The sequence below is a fragment of the Hippocampus zosterae genome, chromosome 20, assembly GCF_025434085.1.
Source record: "Hippocampus zosterae strain Florida chromosome 20, ASM2543408v3, whole genome shotgun sequence".
Lineage (NCBI taxonomy): Eukaryota > Metazoa > Chordata > Actinopteri > Syngnathiformes > Syngnathidae > Hippocampus > Hippocampus zosterae.
In genome coordinates, this window is record NC_067470.1 from 468,937 (window position 1) to 485,321 (window position 16,385).

General features: G+C 56.3%; 2 protein-coding genes across 6 annotated transcripts in view; both read right to left on the reverse strand.

The window, feature by feature from the left end:
• xrcc2 (X-ray repair complementing defective repair in Chinese hamster cells 2) lies at nt 1-2,475 on the reverse strand. The gene is made up of 7 exons (XM_052054026.1): nt 2,345-2,475; nt 2,134-2,247; nt 1,838-1,919; nt 1,094-1,129; nt 861-1,016; nt 486-756; nt 1-356 (listed from the first exon to the last, which is right to left on the reverse strand). Exons 2-7 carry the CDS (start codon nt 2,221-2,223, stop codon nt 95-97), a joined length of 897 nt encoding a protein of 298 aa, XP_051909986.1. The 5' UTR covers nt 2,224-2,247; nt 2,345-2,475; the 3' UTR covers nt 1-94.
• The window catches only part of LOC127592909 (receptor-type tyrosine-protein phosphatase mu-like), a 26,114-nt gene continuing 12,086 nt past the window's right edge, over nt 2,358-16,385 (reverse strand). Inside the window, exons 10-37 of one of the 5 annotated variants that reach the window (XM_052053981.1) lie at nt 15,015-15,329; nt 14,831-14,940; nt 14,542-14,743; nt 14,369-14,471; nt 13,633-13,817; nt 13,389-13,483; nt 12,762-12,798; nt 11,675-11,767; nt 11,217-11,349; nt 10,439-10,557; nt 10,283-10,351; nt 10,107-10,133; nt 8,889-8,900; nt 7,576-7,763; nt 6,810-6,897; nt 6,479-6,555; nt 6,146-6,182; nt 5,962-6,059; nt 5,564-5,680; nt 5,333-5,487; nt 5,114-5,249; nt 4,889-5,038; nt 4,641-4,814; nt 4,172-4,303; nt 3,962-4,087; nt 3,701-3,858; nt 3,175-3,310; nt 2,358-3,082 (exon numbers count right to left, since the gene is read on the reverse strand). In XM_052053981.1, the coding sequence (XP_051909941.1) occupies nt 3,029-3,082; nt 3,175-3,310; nt 3,701-3,858; nt 3,962-4,087; nt 4,172-4,303; nt 4,641-4,814; nt 4,889-5,038; nt 5,114-5,249; nt 5,333-5,487; nt 5,564-5,680; nt 5,962-6,059; nt 6,146-6,182; nt 6,479-6,555; nt 6,810-6,897; nt 7,576-7,763; nt 8,889-8,900; nt 10,107-10,133; nt 10,283-10,351; nt 10,439-10,557; nt 11,217-11,349; nt 11,675-11,767; nt 12,762-12,798; nt 13,389-13,483; nt 13,633-13,817; nt 14,369-14,471; nt 14,542-14,743; nt 14,831-14,940; nt 15,015-15,329 (3,326 nt within the window). In that variant the 3' untranslated portion in view covers nt 2,358-3,028. The remainder of the gene's footprint in view (nt 3,083-3,174; nt 3,311-3,700; nt 3,859-3,961; nt 4,088-4,171; nt 4,304-4,640; nt 4,815-4,888; nt 5,039-5,113; nt 5,250-5,332; nt 5,488-5,563; nt 5,681-5,961; nt 6,060-6,145; nt 6,183-6,478; nt 6,556-6,809; nt 6,898-7,575; nt 7,764-8,888; nt 8,901-10,106; nt 10,134-10,282; nt 10,352-10,438; nt 10,558-11,216; nt 11,350-11,674; nt 11,768-12,761; nt 12,799-13,388; nt 13,484-13,632; nt 13,818-14,368; nt 14,472-14,541; nt 14,744-14,830; nt 14,941-15,014; nt 15,330-16,385) is intronic. The other 4 variants (XM_052053982.1, XM_052053985.1, XM_052053983.1 and 1 more) reach the window with 4 other exon arrangements.

Below are 16,385 nucleotides of genomic sequence, written 5' to 3' on the forward strand. Positions count from 1 at the left end.
TCAGGAGTCGCGCCAAGGCTTTATTTATTGAGCGGTGGGTTGGAGTCTGTGCAGTAGATGGAGCGGGCCGCGCGGCGGTCAAAGGACCGGCGCGTCAGACAAATTCCAGGCCGCCGTCCCCGATCCGGAAGGAGCTGTTTCTGTGAGCTTTGCCCCCGGATGACGAGGATGTGCAGCGCACGCTGAACGTGTGACCTCCGGGGCCACCCTCGAGGGGAGCAACTTCCTGCCTGGAGCACAACATGCGGTGCGTGACCAGCCGTTGCCAGGGGCGACACAGGTGAGAGAAGGAGGAGGCGTGGCCGCGACGCCTCCTGTTGGCGTGGCAGGAAGCAAACACGCTGATCCGGTAATCCCTGACAGATAGAGGGCAGGTGACAGGTGCAGGAATAGCAACAACTCGATTTACTTTGAACAACATTCAGCAAAACAAAATCAACAGCCGACGGCAAGCGCGAAAGCCCGCCAAAAAAAGGCCCGCCCACCTCAGCAGAGCCGCCAATAGCTGCGAACATTTGCTCAGATTCTCTTCCTGCTTGGACACACTGGCCCCACCCTCGCCGCGATCCGACCAATAGAACGCCGAGACGCTGTCCAGGAGGACCAGCGCCGGGCCGGGTCGAGACGCCAGGCCAGCCTGCAGCGTGCGCAGGGTCACCAGCAGCTGCCGCGAAGAGCCGCAGTGCGCCACCAGCAGGCGGGACAGGCAGGCGCGCACGTGGGCCTCGGGTCGCCGCGGCCAGATGGACGACTCGGCTGGGAGCGAGGGAGGCGCAGATATGGAGAAAGAGGGCAAAAGACAGGAGAGAGTGTGAGAGCGACTCGCTCGCACAGATTCACGCACGCACAGCGGCACATACCGGCAGCGGCGAGGAGCCTGGCGTCCAGGATGCCGACGAGCCTCAACACGTCCAGACTGTAGTCGGTGTCGACGAAGAGCACCTCCAGCTCCAGGCCGCCGGCGTGGACGGGGAGCACGGCGCGGCACAGGAAGTGGTAGAGCAGCTCCGTCTTACCTGCGCGGCGCGCACCTGCGTCAGCGTCACGAGAGATGGGTGCCGACGCCGCGCTGCTTCTTGCGGTCTCAACTCACCGGTGCCCTCCGTCCCGTAGAGCTCCACCACCGCCCCTGATCCAAATACGCCACGTCGTTGGTTAGCAAACGCACGCAAATGCCCGACTGCGTAGCCATGATGCCGCCGTCTTGGATGTCTCACAGCGTAGAAGACCGTGTTGTTGGCACTCCAAGCCAAATTTCATGACATTCGATTTGATCACCGGCATGACAGACAATACCCCCCCCCAACCCCTCTAGCCCCCATTGAGACTTATCCAATCCTGTTTTTGCGTTTGGTTTTTCCCCCCTCTTTTCTTTCTTTTTCTTGGATGGTTGTTCTTTCGGATGGCGAGGTGGACGTGTAGTTCAAGGGCCAAAAGAATAAAAATGAGTTTTCGGGCGAGATTCGATGAAAGGTTCGGTTGCCCAAATTTATGAATCGATAAGAGCCTTTTTGGTGTAGTCGTCATCTGAAGTTCAGTCCATTGAATGTTTTCACATCTTTGTTACTTTACTTTTACAAACACAGCGTTGTTGTGTTCAAATGGAATGTTTATGCACGTTGTTACAAAGAAACTTGCAAATATGGGTTTGCATATGTTCACATATGTCAATTTAAATAAAGCTTTTGACCTCCAAAAAGTCCACGATCTTAAAAAAACAACAACAACGACAACTCGTGACGTTGGAGTCCAGGCTCGGCTTGTGAACAGCGCCTGGGTGACTGACTGCCCATGTCGAATTGTTCTGGCGTGTGTGAGAGTGTTGTTGTTGACTGACCGGGTCCGGGTTGTGCGTTTTGTGGAAAAAGGCGAGGTTCGATGTCACGAATACTTTGGCGGCCATCGAGACGTGCGAACAGCTGGACACAGGGAGAGGGAGGGAGGGAGGCGCTGGTGATAGACGGTCCTCACGCTCAACAGCCACTTCGTTAGATAGACGGCGCCCGCTACGCTAGTAGCGCTACTCGACGACGTTACGCTGACGCCCGACGTCACCGATGCATTACAAATATTGGCAATAATCTTAACAAACGCTGTCAAGTACAGCCTAGGGGGAAAACATCACCCTCTTACCTGCGCGCCACTTTCCGTCATATTAACGTTAGTCCCGCCCTCTTTTTCTTCTTCGGTGGTCCTTATTGGCGCTTGGGAAAGCAGCATCATGGCGCATTAGCGCCCGCACTCGGACTGAAATGAACAAAGAAACGAGCAAAAACCGAAATCAATCCCATTTGGCTAAAGGCCCGTAAGTGGAATTACAGAAGTTGTGAGGAGGTGGAAGCACCGACTCAATTCCCTTCTCGTTTCAACAACTTGACGTCTTTATTTGTGAAGGCTAGGAACCAAACAAGACAAATACAATTCTTCAATAAATACATTTAACATCAGCACCATCGGTGTCTGCATGCTTCATAAGGACAACAAGAAGGAATAAATAGTGGCTTTGCTGCGCTCCTCTATATACAAAATATCGAATGTCACAAGTCGCAGTCTCGGACAACGCCGGCACAAATCCAAGAGCAACACTCATCGTTCATACGAGGAACACTTTTGGCATTTTGAAAACTCACAACTCGCCGCTGTGCTCTCATCACGCACAGACGCATGTCCGCAACGTTCAAGTTCTTGGAGGGGATTAAATACAACGGGAGAAATAACAGTGTGTGTGTGTATGATGAAGGTGACTTCTTGCCGTCGTCACGTGACCAGCGGGCACATCAACTTTGAATGGACGCTCCACTCAGATGCAAAGATACCAACCGCCGAGTTGTGTCCACAAAAGACACACGCGCGTGACATCGTTCAAACGGGAAGTGCAAAAACATGTCCTCCACTTCCAGTAGTTGCGCTCATCCTTTTGGACTTCCTGCTCGTGTCCGCCGGCACCGTGGCCATTGGAGGAGGCTGATCGAGAGAAGGGTGAGGATGAGGATGACGAAGGGCAGCGGGAAGCGGTGTTGTTCTCCCGCTACGCCGAGGACAAAAACTCCAGAGCCGCCTCATAACAAAACTTGTATTGGTCCTACCAACAAAACAAGAAACAGAAAGGATCTCAGAGACGAGCCACCAGTCTGTGTGTGTGTGTGTGCGTGTGTGTGTGCATGCGCTACCAACCAGAAGTTCCACCATGTTGGGTTTGTTGTTTCTCAGCGTTTTGACAGCGTGAAAAACATCAAGAGATCGCTGCTGTCGTAACATGTCGCACACAATGTTGACACTGCAGAACACGCCACTGCGGCCGCCGCCGTTCCTGCGGGTGGGTTAGCGTCCAGGGTGAGAAGGAATGAGGGGTGGTTGAAAAAAAAAGACAAGGAGGAAAAGTAAATGGCCAACTTTCCCCAAGAGAGAGAGCCAAAAGGCCAGTTCTCTCCAAACGGGTACAAAGTTGCGCGCCACGATGCAGAGGTCAGGCATGGCGCAAAGAGCAGGGCCGGGGGCCGGCGCGCCCCCTCACAAATCTGTAGAGCCCCACTTTATGCCCCGAGATTCCAAATGATATTTGGGAATGACCCTGCGCAGCCCCGGCCGGTACAGAGGAACATCTCGTGGTGCCCGGAGATAGCAATGTGGCTCTCAAATTCAAGGCACTCACGCCCCAAATGATCTTTCCCGACTGAAAGGAACACGTTGGTGTACGTACAGGCAGTGCACGAGCGTGCGTCCGTCCCCGCCGTCGTCGTGCCACTTGTCCACCAGGTAGAGCAGCTTGAGGAAGGAGCGCTTACTGACCGGCGTGTCCCGGTACCTCGGCCAGCCCAGGAACTGGAACTGCTGCACCGCGCGGTAGCCGTCCTGGGGCTGGGGCGGGGGCGGGGGCGGAGCAGAGCGGGCAAATCAAACTCTCTCGCCGGCCGAGCGCGAGACGACGCCGGCAAGGAGGACGACGGAGAAGAAGGAGCACCCTGGTGTGGTTGTAGATTCGGAAGATGCGACTGATGACGTCCTCTTCCAGGTCGGCCGAGACGAACTCCACCTGCAGCGAGCCCAGACGATGGACGCCGTTCTCGGGCCAGTATTGAGGACACAGCTGGAGGGAGAGCGGGCGGAAAGCGTCAAGTGCCGAGGAGAGAGCCCCAGGGCAAATGCGCGCGGTCCCGCTTAAGCGGCCGACCTGCGCGGGGTCCACGTCGTTGAGCATGACGATGGCGGTGCAGTGGTAGTCCAGCACCAGGCGCCAGAAGTCCTTGACGGTGTTGGGCAGCGGATGCTGCGTGACGATGAAGGCCGACGGCTGCTTGTAGCTCTGCGAGGCACAAAGCGCTCCGCGGTTGGCCAGTGCCGCCCAGCCACAATTTGCCATCACAGAACCGCAATCCTCATCTTATTATTATTGTTTGTTTTTTTGCTGCTTGCTTTTGTGTTGTTTCATGGCCATTCGAGAATGGCACCAAAGTGCCAAACACAAAGAACTTTTTTTGGGGGGGACGGGACAACAATCGACTGACTCATGGCATCGGTACGATGGAGGCGCTCTATTCGTAGCGCAGACCCAACGGAGGGCCGCTCAGCACGAGACCCGGCGGGAGCTCAAGCGGCCTACGTTAGCTCGCCGTCCGAAGCTCGGTGGCGCACGTACGTACGTCCATGAGGGCGGCGTTGATGTAGTTGGAGCTCTCGCCGTCCATGGTGATGAGGAAGGGCAGGCAGCGGTCGGGAGGGAGCACGTCCATGCAGCGGTTCTTGTCGTGGTTGCGCGGCAGCAAGGCGATGCTGCAGTCCTCCACGCGCAGCGTCGGCGTCACCATGTTCAGCGTCTGGCGCACATGGCGTCACCTTTGTTACAGCACCTCCGAAATGCGCTCCGGGACTTTTGGGGTCTTTTGTTTACCCGGAATTCCTCCTTGATGGGACAGGAGTTGGTCTGCGGGTCCAGTCGGTTCATGTCGTAGCAGACGGAACGCAGCTGATTGGCCGGGACGGACGTATCGCCACACAAACACGCCTCCAAGATGGCGTCGTGGATGAAAACGTACTGCTCCTGAGAGCACGGGATGACAGCGGAAGATGAGGACCGCGCCTGCGCCCGCGCCCGGGCCCGCCCGCTCACGCGTACCTCGGTCTGCACCATGTTGACCCGTCGCGCCCGCAGCTCTCGTACGCAGTTGTAGATGTCGACCACGCCCTCGCGCTCGGCCATGTCCAGCATGATGTCGATCACCATGAAGCAGCCGGTGCGGCCCGCGCCGGCGCTGTCACGCACACGCGCCGGCGTCATTCATCTGGCGCACGCGGCCGACGGAAACCGAAAGCGCAGCGGATGAAGACCGGCAACCTGCAGTGCACGACGGTGGGCCCGGCGGCAGGCGGCGTCTTGGCCTTGACGCGGCGTACGAAGCCCAGCAGTCCGGTGGCGTGCGGCGGCACGCCGTGGTCGGGCCAGCCCGTGAAGTGGAACTGCCGGATCTCCCGGATCTCGGCCGCGCCCCTCTGGAAGGCAAGCGTTAGCCCCGAAGGACGAGCCGGCGGCGGCGGCGGCGGAGGCGGAGGCGGAGGCGGCGCCGACCTTCTCCACCGCGAAGGTTCGAACGACGTACTCCGACAGCAGCTGCGTCTCCATCAGCGTCACGGAAACGTCGCCGAAGATGTCGCTGTCGTCGGGCCAGTACTTGCAACACTTCACCTGAGCACAAGCGCAAGCCGCCCGTCTCAAAACCTCCCGTGACAACGTCAACGACAACGCATCAGAGAACAGGATGTGTGTGTGTGTGTGTGTGTGTGTGTGTGTGTGTGTGAGAGTGGGGGCTAGGGGGGTGGGTACGACTTTCTACTTGGAGTTGTCACTTGAAGTTCAGGTCAGGACGGAGGTTTGCTGCTGTAACAACAGGGGGCACTGTTGTCCTGGCAGATGCATTCTGGGAAAAGGAGTCTCTGTGCATGTGTGTGTGTGTGCGTGTTGCCTACCCGCCCCACCTCCACCAGGTTGGTTACCATGACGATGGCAGCCGTGTTCTCCTGCCACACCATTCGCCAAAAGTCATACACGGTCTCCTGCATGGGACCTGCAAGGCGCCGGCACAGGCAAATGTAAGGCGGGGAGCGCGCCGTCGCGGGGACACGTGAAGGCGTCGCCGGCGGCGCCGCGCACCTTGCGTGGCGATGTAGCGCTTGGGCCGGTGGTAACCCTGCAAAGGAGACAAAGAAACCGGCGCTGGACTTTTTGGCTCGCTGGACTCGGCTCGGCGGCGGCCGGCCTTTGGTTTCCGCTTGGCAGTCGCTGCCATGTCGCTGTAGCAAAACTAACTCTGGCGCACGCGCGCGCTGACTTTTGTGTTTGTTTACTCGGTCAACACCGCTCGCATCCAGGATGACCACCGTTGCCATGGAAACAGAGAGGCCCAGCCATTTTTTGCGCTGACCTTTAAAGGCAACCCACTATTTATTGTGCCTGCGCGTGTGTGTGTGTGTGTGTGTTCCTCACGTCGACATAGCTGGCATTGATGTAGTCTGACCCCTTGTCTCCATCTTGAGGCTGCAGGCGCACACGAGAATGGTCGTCTACAACACACGCACGCGCGCAGGCAGGTTAGCGCGGGACGAGGCTCCCGGTTCGCAAGTATGTTGCGGCATTCGGCCAATTTTGGTAGCAATGGGGGGTGGGGGGGGTACATGCGAGAGCAGGCGTGTCCATCTGTGATCCCGGAGGGCTGGCGTGAACAACAGGGGGCTCGGTACACATCCTTGAGGAGGGGTTTGGAAGGAGGGGGCACGGTCGGGGGAGAACGGACCGGCGGGCGTGTTTGCGTACGTACAGGCGATGATGTTTCCGTAGCGATTTTTCATTCGGTTCTCGTCCTTCTTGGCTGAGTCCCAAGGTGCCGACTGACCCTCCAAAAAACTCTGAGCACACAAGCGCAACAAATACAAAGTCAGCCAGCCAGAAATCGCCGAAGAAAGGCTCATCTCCGCCGCACCGGAGTGGTCGGAGATGAGAAAGAAAGAGAGAGAGGGAGGCTGACATCATCCCAAAAGCGTCTCTCCTCCCATTCTTTTCTCTTTCCTTCCTTTGTTCCCCACTTGCGTCAGCGGCCACGCGTGCGTGCGAGAGCTCAGGCCGACCCGGGCGTGCCGTGGCCTTTGGCGGCTCAAACCGCGGGGGGGCGCCGTTGCGCCGAGCCCCCGGCACGCAGGCGGGCCTCCGCCGGCGGCCTTACGGCGGACTTTCCGCGACATCTCGTTCAACGGAGCGAGTGAATTTGAGCGGCCGCGAATGGACGAGTGAGCGCACGACCGGGAGGTGAATGGATGCGCGGGCAAAGGCGCGGATGAGCGGATGAAGGACGCCGCGAAGGACTGGCGCGTCGCGGACGAGAAGGCGGGGCGTGACCCGTCTTACCTGGTTCAGCTGTCCCATCGGATGAATGGAGAGAGGAGAAGCAAGGGGGTTGGGATTATTATTCTTATGCTCAGCACCACTATTCTTCTCCTCGCTAACACTCCGTGTTGATCGTTACGCTCCTTTGACACCCACGAGAAGAATCGGCACGCAACACGTGCGCGGAGTAGACACGGGCCCACCTCGTACTCCTCCTTGAAGCCGTAGCCCTCGGCGCACTTCATCTGCGTGATGTGCTGCAGCAGGTCGGCCACGCGGATGGCCGGGTGCATCTGGGCCGGGTCGGGGTGGTAAGGGGGCGGCTCGCGCTCCGCCTCGCGTTGCTTCAGGTGGTTCTGGACCAGGCCGCCGGTCTCGCTGCCCAGCTCATCTGCCGCGCAAAAAAAACCCACACAAAAGCCACAGACCTCGTCAACGGACGGCCACGACGGCAAATACCGCAAACGAGACCCGGGTCACATGTGCCGCACGATGCCTTTTTGTCCTCACGACGACGACGACGACGACGGCGGCCACGACATGCACACACGTCACATCAATGGAGGCGTTAGCCGTTTGTATGAATGGAACCACTGCGCCAGAGTCGGATCGAGCCGTCGGAGACGCAAGGTGCGATCGAGCGTCACTCATTTGTACTCGAGTTTGGGCTCCGGGAGCGCTGCCGGAACTCGTGCGGAATACAAATAGGGGAAAAAAAAAAGACTAAGACGAGCGACCGCAGGCGGTGCAAAGGCCGCTCGGAAGCCATGCGGGATTAGGGACAGAGCCGCCGGGCGGTCTCCTCCGCGATACAAACGTTTAGCGTGGGAGTCCCGCAAAGAAGTCAGGCTGCTAACAAAGCAGCTAGGCTACCACTGGCTAGTGTAGGCTAGCATCAGCTAGCTTAGCATTCCTAAGGCGCTCCATTTGAGAAGAGACTCAACGGCGGGCCCACGGGTGAAACGAGGCCAAAAACTGCAAAGTGGCCCTCGGGCTCACATCCGGGCAGATATCCATCAACTCTTTTCACGCCGCACTCGTTTTCCTTTGATTTTCCAGCGCTTCAGATCCTTTTTCTGCGTCGGATCCGGTTCGTGGTCCGGAACAAAGAGCGGTGCAGGCGCGGCGCCGAACGGCATCAATGAAAAGGCCGGATCCGATCCGGACCTGAGCCAAATCCGCCCTCGGTTCCGATCCGCAAACCGGTCCGGATTCAACAGACCACCCGGGAAAAGGCGGGCTCCCGAGCAGATTTGGGGGTCGGGCCGGCGCGTGAAAAGAGTTTTGCTTTCGGCGGCCAGACCCGAGGTCACGCGCGAGTCGCTAAGTTCTCTGCGGCTTCCGACCCGAGCCATCGCGACAAAGGGGCGGGGAAAGGCGATGAGACGAGTGAGGCGACGGCGAGCGATCCGAGTGGATGGGTGACATCACAGAGGGTGGCATGGTGCGCGCGGTGCCGTGCGCTCAGCGGGCGGAATCCCGCCCGGCCCTCGCTCCAAATGCCGCGTCAACTTACCATGAATGGGAACTTTGACACATCGCAGATGTCAAGAAGAAGAGAGAGAGGAGACAAGGTTTAAGCAATAAGCGCAGCTCGGGCCTCAAGGCTAGCAAAGCGCGGCCATCTTTCCTAACGCCAAGCGTCTTCTTCCAGCCCGCTCGCTCCGAGGGCGGCGGGCCTCCTCCACTAGCTCACGTCATCCGACTCATCTCGGCAGACTAGCCGCAAAACAGAACGCGCGATGAACGCCGCAGCCGAGGCGACGGTGCTACTTTGAATGCCGTTTCCTTCGTTAAAACCACCTTGGTGGTCAACCACGCCGATTGCCTTCCGAATCATGAATCCTTCCCGAGTCCTTGCTCACTCGTGGCGCCTTTTTACACAGCGGACTACATCGGCCTTCCCCTCCGAAGCTAACCCAGCGCGCTATCGGCCGCCGAGAGCGTTGAGCGCCATTGAGCGTCTTGCTCTTCCACTGGTGCAAAGTTGATTTGGACTAGCGACGTGTTAGATGGACAAAATGTTAGGTCGCCAACTAGCTTGTCTTCATATCTACATCGATAGAGATAGAGAGATAGACACACACACACACACACACACACAGTGTTTTTCTTCAAATGAAATGGAATAAACACACATTTTACATGCAAAGAAAAAAAAATGTCATGGCCAAATAGACAAAAGAACACAAATAGGTGGTGACTAAGTGTGGCTTGATCATGCCTGGACAGTGACGCACAAGTACGACATCACAGAATTCGCCCTTGTTGCATCGCCAGCGGCGAGTAGCGACGGCGCAAGCTAACCAAATTGCCCGCGCGTCCAAGTGACGACGGACGGAAAGGTTTCCCGTCGGACGACGGATTGTGCGCGGGCACGTTTTTTGCGGGGAGGTCACGTTAGCGCGTGTCCACGCACAGGTCGGAGGTCACGGACACGGAGTGGATGCGGGATGGAGTGACGAACGGAAGCTGACGGAGCGACGGCCACACTCTCGGCGTTTACTGATGAAACGGCCAAACGGACTTGAAATCAAAGCAACTCATGAGGGAAAGAAAGGGACGGAGCCATGGTTTTCCACAAACAAGCCGAGAGCAGCAAGCGGGGAGGGAGGGAGGGAGGGAGGGAGGGAGGCAAGCGAGCCCGTCTCTTTGGCCATTTCCTGTCTCACTTGTCTACTTCCCGTCTTACGGGATAGAAAAGAAAAAAAAAGAGGAAAAAAAGACGGCTCACCTAAAATGGCAGTCGGCACCGACGCGTCTGCCGGAAGCGCGCGCGCACGCACACAAGTAGAAGTGGTGGTTAGTTGCAGTCCCCCCCCCCGGTATGGAAAGATCATCGGATACTGAACGTCAAGGCGTGCGGAGGAGACAAAGTACGTCTTGCTTGCTTGAAGACTCGAGTCTTACCTGCGTAGTAGCACTTTGGAATCGTGCTGCTGTTTGTCTTCATGGTGAAGGACGACGCAGATGACACTGCTGCACACACACACGCACATCATCATCATCATCATCATCATCATCAGGCTGACAATGTGACCGTGTGTGTGTGAGAGAGCCACTCACTGTGTCCATTGAGAGTTTGCGCGTGCGCTTCCACCATTGTTGTGTGCTGGGAATTGTTGACCATGAGAGTCATTTCCTGTCTGGAGCTGAGCGTTTCCTTCCTCTTCTTGGCCAACTTCCTGTTGGCATCCCAAAGAAACGCAGCACAGTTCAAAAGCCACGCCGGGACGCCATCCGCATCCATTCATCCGCTCAAAGCAGCTCCTCTTGATTTGTGTGTGCGTGAGTGCGCCGGACATACAAAAAAAGCGACCTTCGAGTCGACTTTAAAAGCTTCATGTATTTTTTCGCTTTCTATTCCGAGTGTGCAAATCAAAACATCCATTTGTCTGATTCACTTTGAGAACGTGCGCGCACACACACACACGCTTTTGGCTCTGCCCTGTAGATATCTCTCTCGTATGTGTGTGCACGTGCATGAAAAGCAGCTTTTAAAATGAAAAGACCTGCGCGCATGTGGATGTGGCCTCCCCGAGGCCAGCCGCTGACCCCGCCCCCTCATGTCTTGTGTGCTTTCAATGGCCCATAAAGATGTTTTCCTTTTCTTTTTGAAATCAAAACAAACATTTCCCTCTTTCTTTGACAACAAACATCCAAAGACTCGCTCAAACGTGACGTGCTGGCCAATGCGCTCCTACAAATGAAGCCAAAGAGGAATCGTGCTCATTTACTGCGGTTGAAGAAAGACCTGACGCCCCCAAAAAAGTCACCTTGATGGGAGACAAAATGACAAGAACAAAAGAAAACGAAAAAGGAAAGTGAAAATCAACACGCTTACCGTTTTTTCATGAGGAGGACCAGCCCGAGGAAGATGATGATGAAGAGCAAGACGCCGGCCGCGGCGCCGGCGATCTTCACCGTGTGGTCCGATTCTTTCTCGTGATCCGCTTCGGGCTTTTTGGTGGCCGCGCCTGAAAGCGCACGCGCGCACGCTCGTGAGTGCCACAGCGTGACTTGGCAATGGGCAAGACGCTCAAAAGCACACACCGGGGCGCAGACCCATTGGCCCAAAGAAAATCCCAAATGGAAAACGCGTTTGTCACATCAAGCTCAAAGGGCAAGCGGATTTTTTTCGGGTCTGGGTTTTTGGTTTTTTCTTTTTCCCCAACTTGAACTGAAATGACATTTGCAAAGCTAGCAAATCTGCTAGTTGCTTTTGGGCGGCTTTTGGCCCGCTCCAGCGGCAAAAAGGGTCTCCGGCGGGCGTGCGCGTGCCTCGAGCGGGCAACGTCTGACCTGCTAATCGCTTGTCGCCGGCGGCGCCGGGGCCTCGGGGGCCGAAGCCCAGGGCGGCGTGCGGCGTGCTGAGCTGAGTGCTGATGATCGCGGCTGCGAGGAAACAAGGAAGGAAGGAAGGAAAGAAGGAAAGAGCATGCGGAAAGGCGGCGCAAAGGGTTAAGACGTGCACAAAACGTCCCGACGGTGGCGCCGCCATCGCCGTCGCCACAGACGGGCGCTCCCGAGCCCGCATTGGCAATGGCTCCCGAGATTTGGCTCCGCCTTCACGGACCTTCGGGAACACCTTCTTTTCGGAATCCGGCCGCCGTCGTTGGCTGAAACTCTGCGGTGGATCTCGGGGCGACTTGCTGGCCATCATCCATTCCAACGCGAGGGCTTAAGGTGTCGCCACGGGCGGCCATTGCCAACGCGGGCCCGCGTTTGGAGCCGACGGATCAAACCGGAGCCCCAAAAAATTGGTAGTATTGAAACCAGACATGAGAAAGCAAAGCAAGGCACGTTGGGCGCACACCTGTGTTAGCGCGGTGAGCCACAAAGAGAACGGGGGGAAAAAAAAACAAATCCTCGGGATGTGTGTGTACTCCCTGGTGATTGCGCAATACATGCCAGGTCTCCCACAGACCAAGCAAATTGACATGCTCGGCTGGTTGGCTGCTGCAGTGTGACTGACAGCTGCCAGGGGAGCTTCACCCAATCAGCTTCCAGTGTCATTAAACACCACAACTGTGCACCAATAAAAACTGATTAAAGATACTATAGCCAAGTGCCGTGTGTGTGTGTGTGCGTGCGTGCGCGTGTGTCTGTCCATCATCAGGGAAATCAGACTTTTTAGCGTGTTTATCTGCTGAGCCAAATGCCTCCCTTGGCATTTGTAGAGTGCCGGTCATTAGCGTCGTGTTCGCAGAGCATCCATGGAGGCGCTCGCATGCGTGTGTGACTGAGGCTACATGAAGGACAACATTAGTGTTTGTCTTTGTTCACCCCCCCCCCCCCCCCCCCGTCATGAAGCCTGCTTTGAAACTTTTGGGTTTCAACCCACAAACATATTTGGAACCTAGCAAAATAAAAGTCAAGATTGCATTACCTTTAGTGGCCACACGGACGCAGTCAATCTTTGTCTCCTGTGAGAGAACACACACACACACACACACACACACACACACACACACACACACACTGGTTGTAAACAGAATGGACAGAAGGAAAATGGCTGTGGCTCAGCCTGTGGCATTTAACAGCCAACACATACACACACACAAACACACGCACACACTGACACTGTGACCGGGTGCAAAGTGAGATGGAACATCTTGTGTCTTTCTGGTTTTAACAAACAGACGACAAATTAACCAGCAGAGCTCATGCATATTCATGCCCACACGCACATTCGCTACGGCACTGTGTGTGTGTGTGTGTGTGTGTGTGCTGTGTAGAGACAGTGAAAAGCTCTCCTGTCACTGCATTATTCAACACACACACATATACACACCCCAATTAAACCTCCAAGCGTCAATAATTAACACACACATAACACAATAACATCTTGTGTGTGTGTGTGTGCGTGTAGTAAACACTCTCTCTTTCTCTCTCTCACACACACACACACAGACAAACTAGTGTGTGTGTGTTTTTGGAGGTTTATGCCTTTATGGGGACCAGATGGAGTCGAAGTTAAAGGCTCACAGCCGCGCGTACGTGCGCGCGCGCGTACCCCGTTAGCACTGCTGACTGCCTGGTAGTAGATGGCGTAACTCTTGTGAGGCAGTAGAGGAACATTCCAGAATCCTCCATATGTGTCGTTATCACCTAGGCAGCAACACACGAGAGCATTTGATTCCAACCGCCATCATCCTCAAATCGAACATCATCATCGTCTTCATCACTGTCACCGTCACATCATCACATCAACATCCCCGCCATCGCTCTGCTCGTTGAAGTGTTGGCGCGGTCCTCACCGACGCAAAACGGCGTGGGCTTGTTGATGTGGCTGACGGCTAGCTCGGCGCTAAAGTAGTAGTGCGAGTTGAGCTGCGTGGCGTTCAGGAAGTGGACGGGGACGGGATAGCAGCGCAAGATTTCGGCGGTGCCCCTCGTCTGCCTGCGGGGGCGCTCCTCCTCCACCACCACCACCTGGTACTTGCTGCGCGCATGCACACACACAAACACAAATTAGCTTTAGCGGTAAGCTAGTTAGCTAGCGGGCGGTTCACTGCTGTGCTCATTTGCTCTCTGTGGACAAGCGGTCGCCAGCCAATCTCAGTCCGCAATCAGACAAACAAGCGGTCGCCCGCTCGGGAAGCGGGCGTGCGTGTTTTTAGAACGCGACCTCGGCCACCTCGCGAAAAACAACTTGTTTGTGTGACGGAAAAACTTTGGAGTGGAGTTTTGCGCTTGAATGGCACCAGCGCGTGCTGAAATATTGAACGGCATCAATCTTCCCCTTGATGAAGTTTTCATGAGAAAAGCATGAAAGATTGAAAGGACACGTTGACAAGATTCAAGTGTCATTTGAATGATTTGACAATGAGATGGCTCCGCTTGCGCACACGCCATGAAAAAGGACAGAAAGGCTTGCGATGTACTTTGGACCACTCCATTTGAGGGGCCACTTTTTTGGCCGACCCCAGGGACAACGGAGACAAAACGCTCGGCTTCCTTTTTGAGCCCGACGGCCGTTTGTGTGCGTTTCACCTGACTGGGGCGCCGCGGCCGCGCGCCGGCCGCAGCAGGACGCTGACGGTGGCGTCGCTCTGGTTGATCGGCGGCTGTCGCTCGTACGTGGGCATGACGGGAGCTGCGAGTGCGAGGAGGTGAGATCGCCGGCCAGCGTGCGGGATTCGGCCGCGAAGAGCCGCCGATCCCACCTGAGATCTTGGTGGTGAACTGCGTGACGGCGGGCGGTCCCGAGCCTTTGGCGGTGGCCGCTCTTATCGTGAAGGAGTAAGTGGAGCCCGGGAAGAGGCCGGTGAACACGTGAGCCGTCTCGTTGGCCGCCTTCAGGACCTTCCCGCTCTGATTGCTCAGGTCCACGTCCGAGTCGAACGAGCTCAGGGCTTTGAAGGAGACCTGACGGGAGGAAGCGCACCCGTCGGAGCTTTTTCCCAAAGCGCCCGCCGCCGGCCAACCGACCGACCGACCGACCGACCGACTGACCTCGTAGTGGCGGATCCGTCCGTACGTTTGCAGCGGCGGCGCCCAGCTGAGCCGGATGCGCTGCTCGTAGCCGCTGCCCCCGATGGACGCCAGCGGAACCGCTCCGGGAACTGCCGAGGCATTTGCGTTAGCGTTAGCGTGAGCAAAGCTCTCGAGCCGCTTAGCCCGTCGAATCATGTCGTACCGTCCTCGTCCGTCAGCACCAGCAGCTCCTCGCTCTCCTTGCGTCCTTCGGGGTTGCTGAGGATAAGCTTGATGCTGACGTTGGTGAAGGGCGTGAGGTCGCGCAGGACGTGCTGCGGCGCCGCGCCCCGCGCCTCGTACGCCGCTTCTTGCCGCTCCTCGGCCTCTGCCGCCCCCGCGGGCCGGAGGCGGTACTGCAGCGTCAAATTGTAGCGGTGACAGCGTGTCACGCTGTAGCCCAAAGAGTCCCAGCGTAGCGTCACTTCTTTGGAGCGCACCGACGCCACCTGCAGGCCGCGTGGACCGTGCAGTGGCTCTGATGTACACACACACACATACAAAGGGATTTTGTTGGGCAATATCCATTTTTGTATTTGCACTTTCATGGGAAAAAAAATCAGGTTGTTTGCTAGTTTTCGCTGAATACTTGAGTTGTATTTTCGGAAACCTACTTTTCATTTGGACTGACGAGCAAGTCCACCTCGCCAGCACCGTCTCCAAAGCACTCGAGACTTTTTCCGGCCATTTCCCGGAACGGTCTGTTTTTATTTCTATTTTCGTTATTTGTTTGCCGTCCTGCGTTCCATGACCCCGGCACAAGTTGCTCTTGAGGAGCGGCCGCCTTTGACACGGTCTCGCTTGCTACATTGGACTGCTTGCTGGATTTCAACCGTGTGGCGCGTTTCAACTTTGGCCTTTAAAGGAACAATGGGATCGTCGTCTTCGAGATTCTCCGACAAACATGCAAATGTGCGCCTCTATGTTTATATTTAGGGCTGCTTTTGTTTCTTCTTACATGCCAGCGCGCTGCTTTGGGCATGCACGTGCGCACACACGCAAGCAGGCCCGCAAGCGCGCGCGCACACACACACACGCACACACAGAGACAAAAGCACACGCACGAGATGGAAATAAAGGACTCAAGGAGGGATTACCAAGGATCATGTGACTCATAAACCCTTAACACAATCTCATACATTTGGTCTATTTCCCTCATACGTGTGTGTGTGTGTCACTCCACAATTTGAGTTTGACATTTCAATCAAATGATGAGAAAGAGATGTCTGCTCCCGTCATGTTTTTTTTTCCAAGTGAAAAGTCAATCAAGCCCTTCATTTTCAGACCACTTCCTGTTGTCCTCACACATGCACGCACACACAGAAGCTGAGGGCTTGTGTGTGCGTGCATGTGTGGAAGACAGCTGTGTGTCTTTTGTGCGCGTCGAGCACGTGGCTTCCTGTCACCAAGCTAATTTACGTGCTATTCACTCGCCCGTGCAGCTGCTAGCGCGTCACCTTCATTACCTTCATCATGATCCCCCCCTCCTCCCCCCTCCTGCTCATCAACAGCCTCGTCTTCAACACTTGTTGCT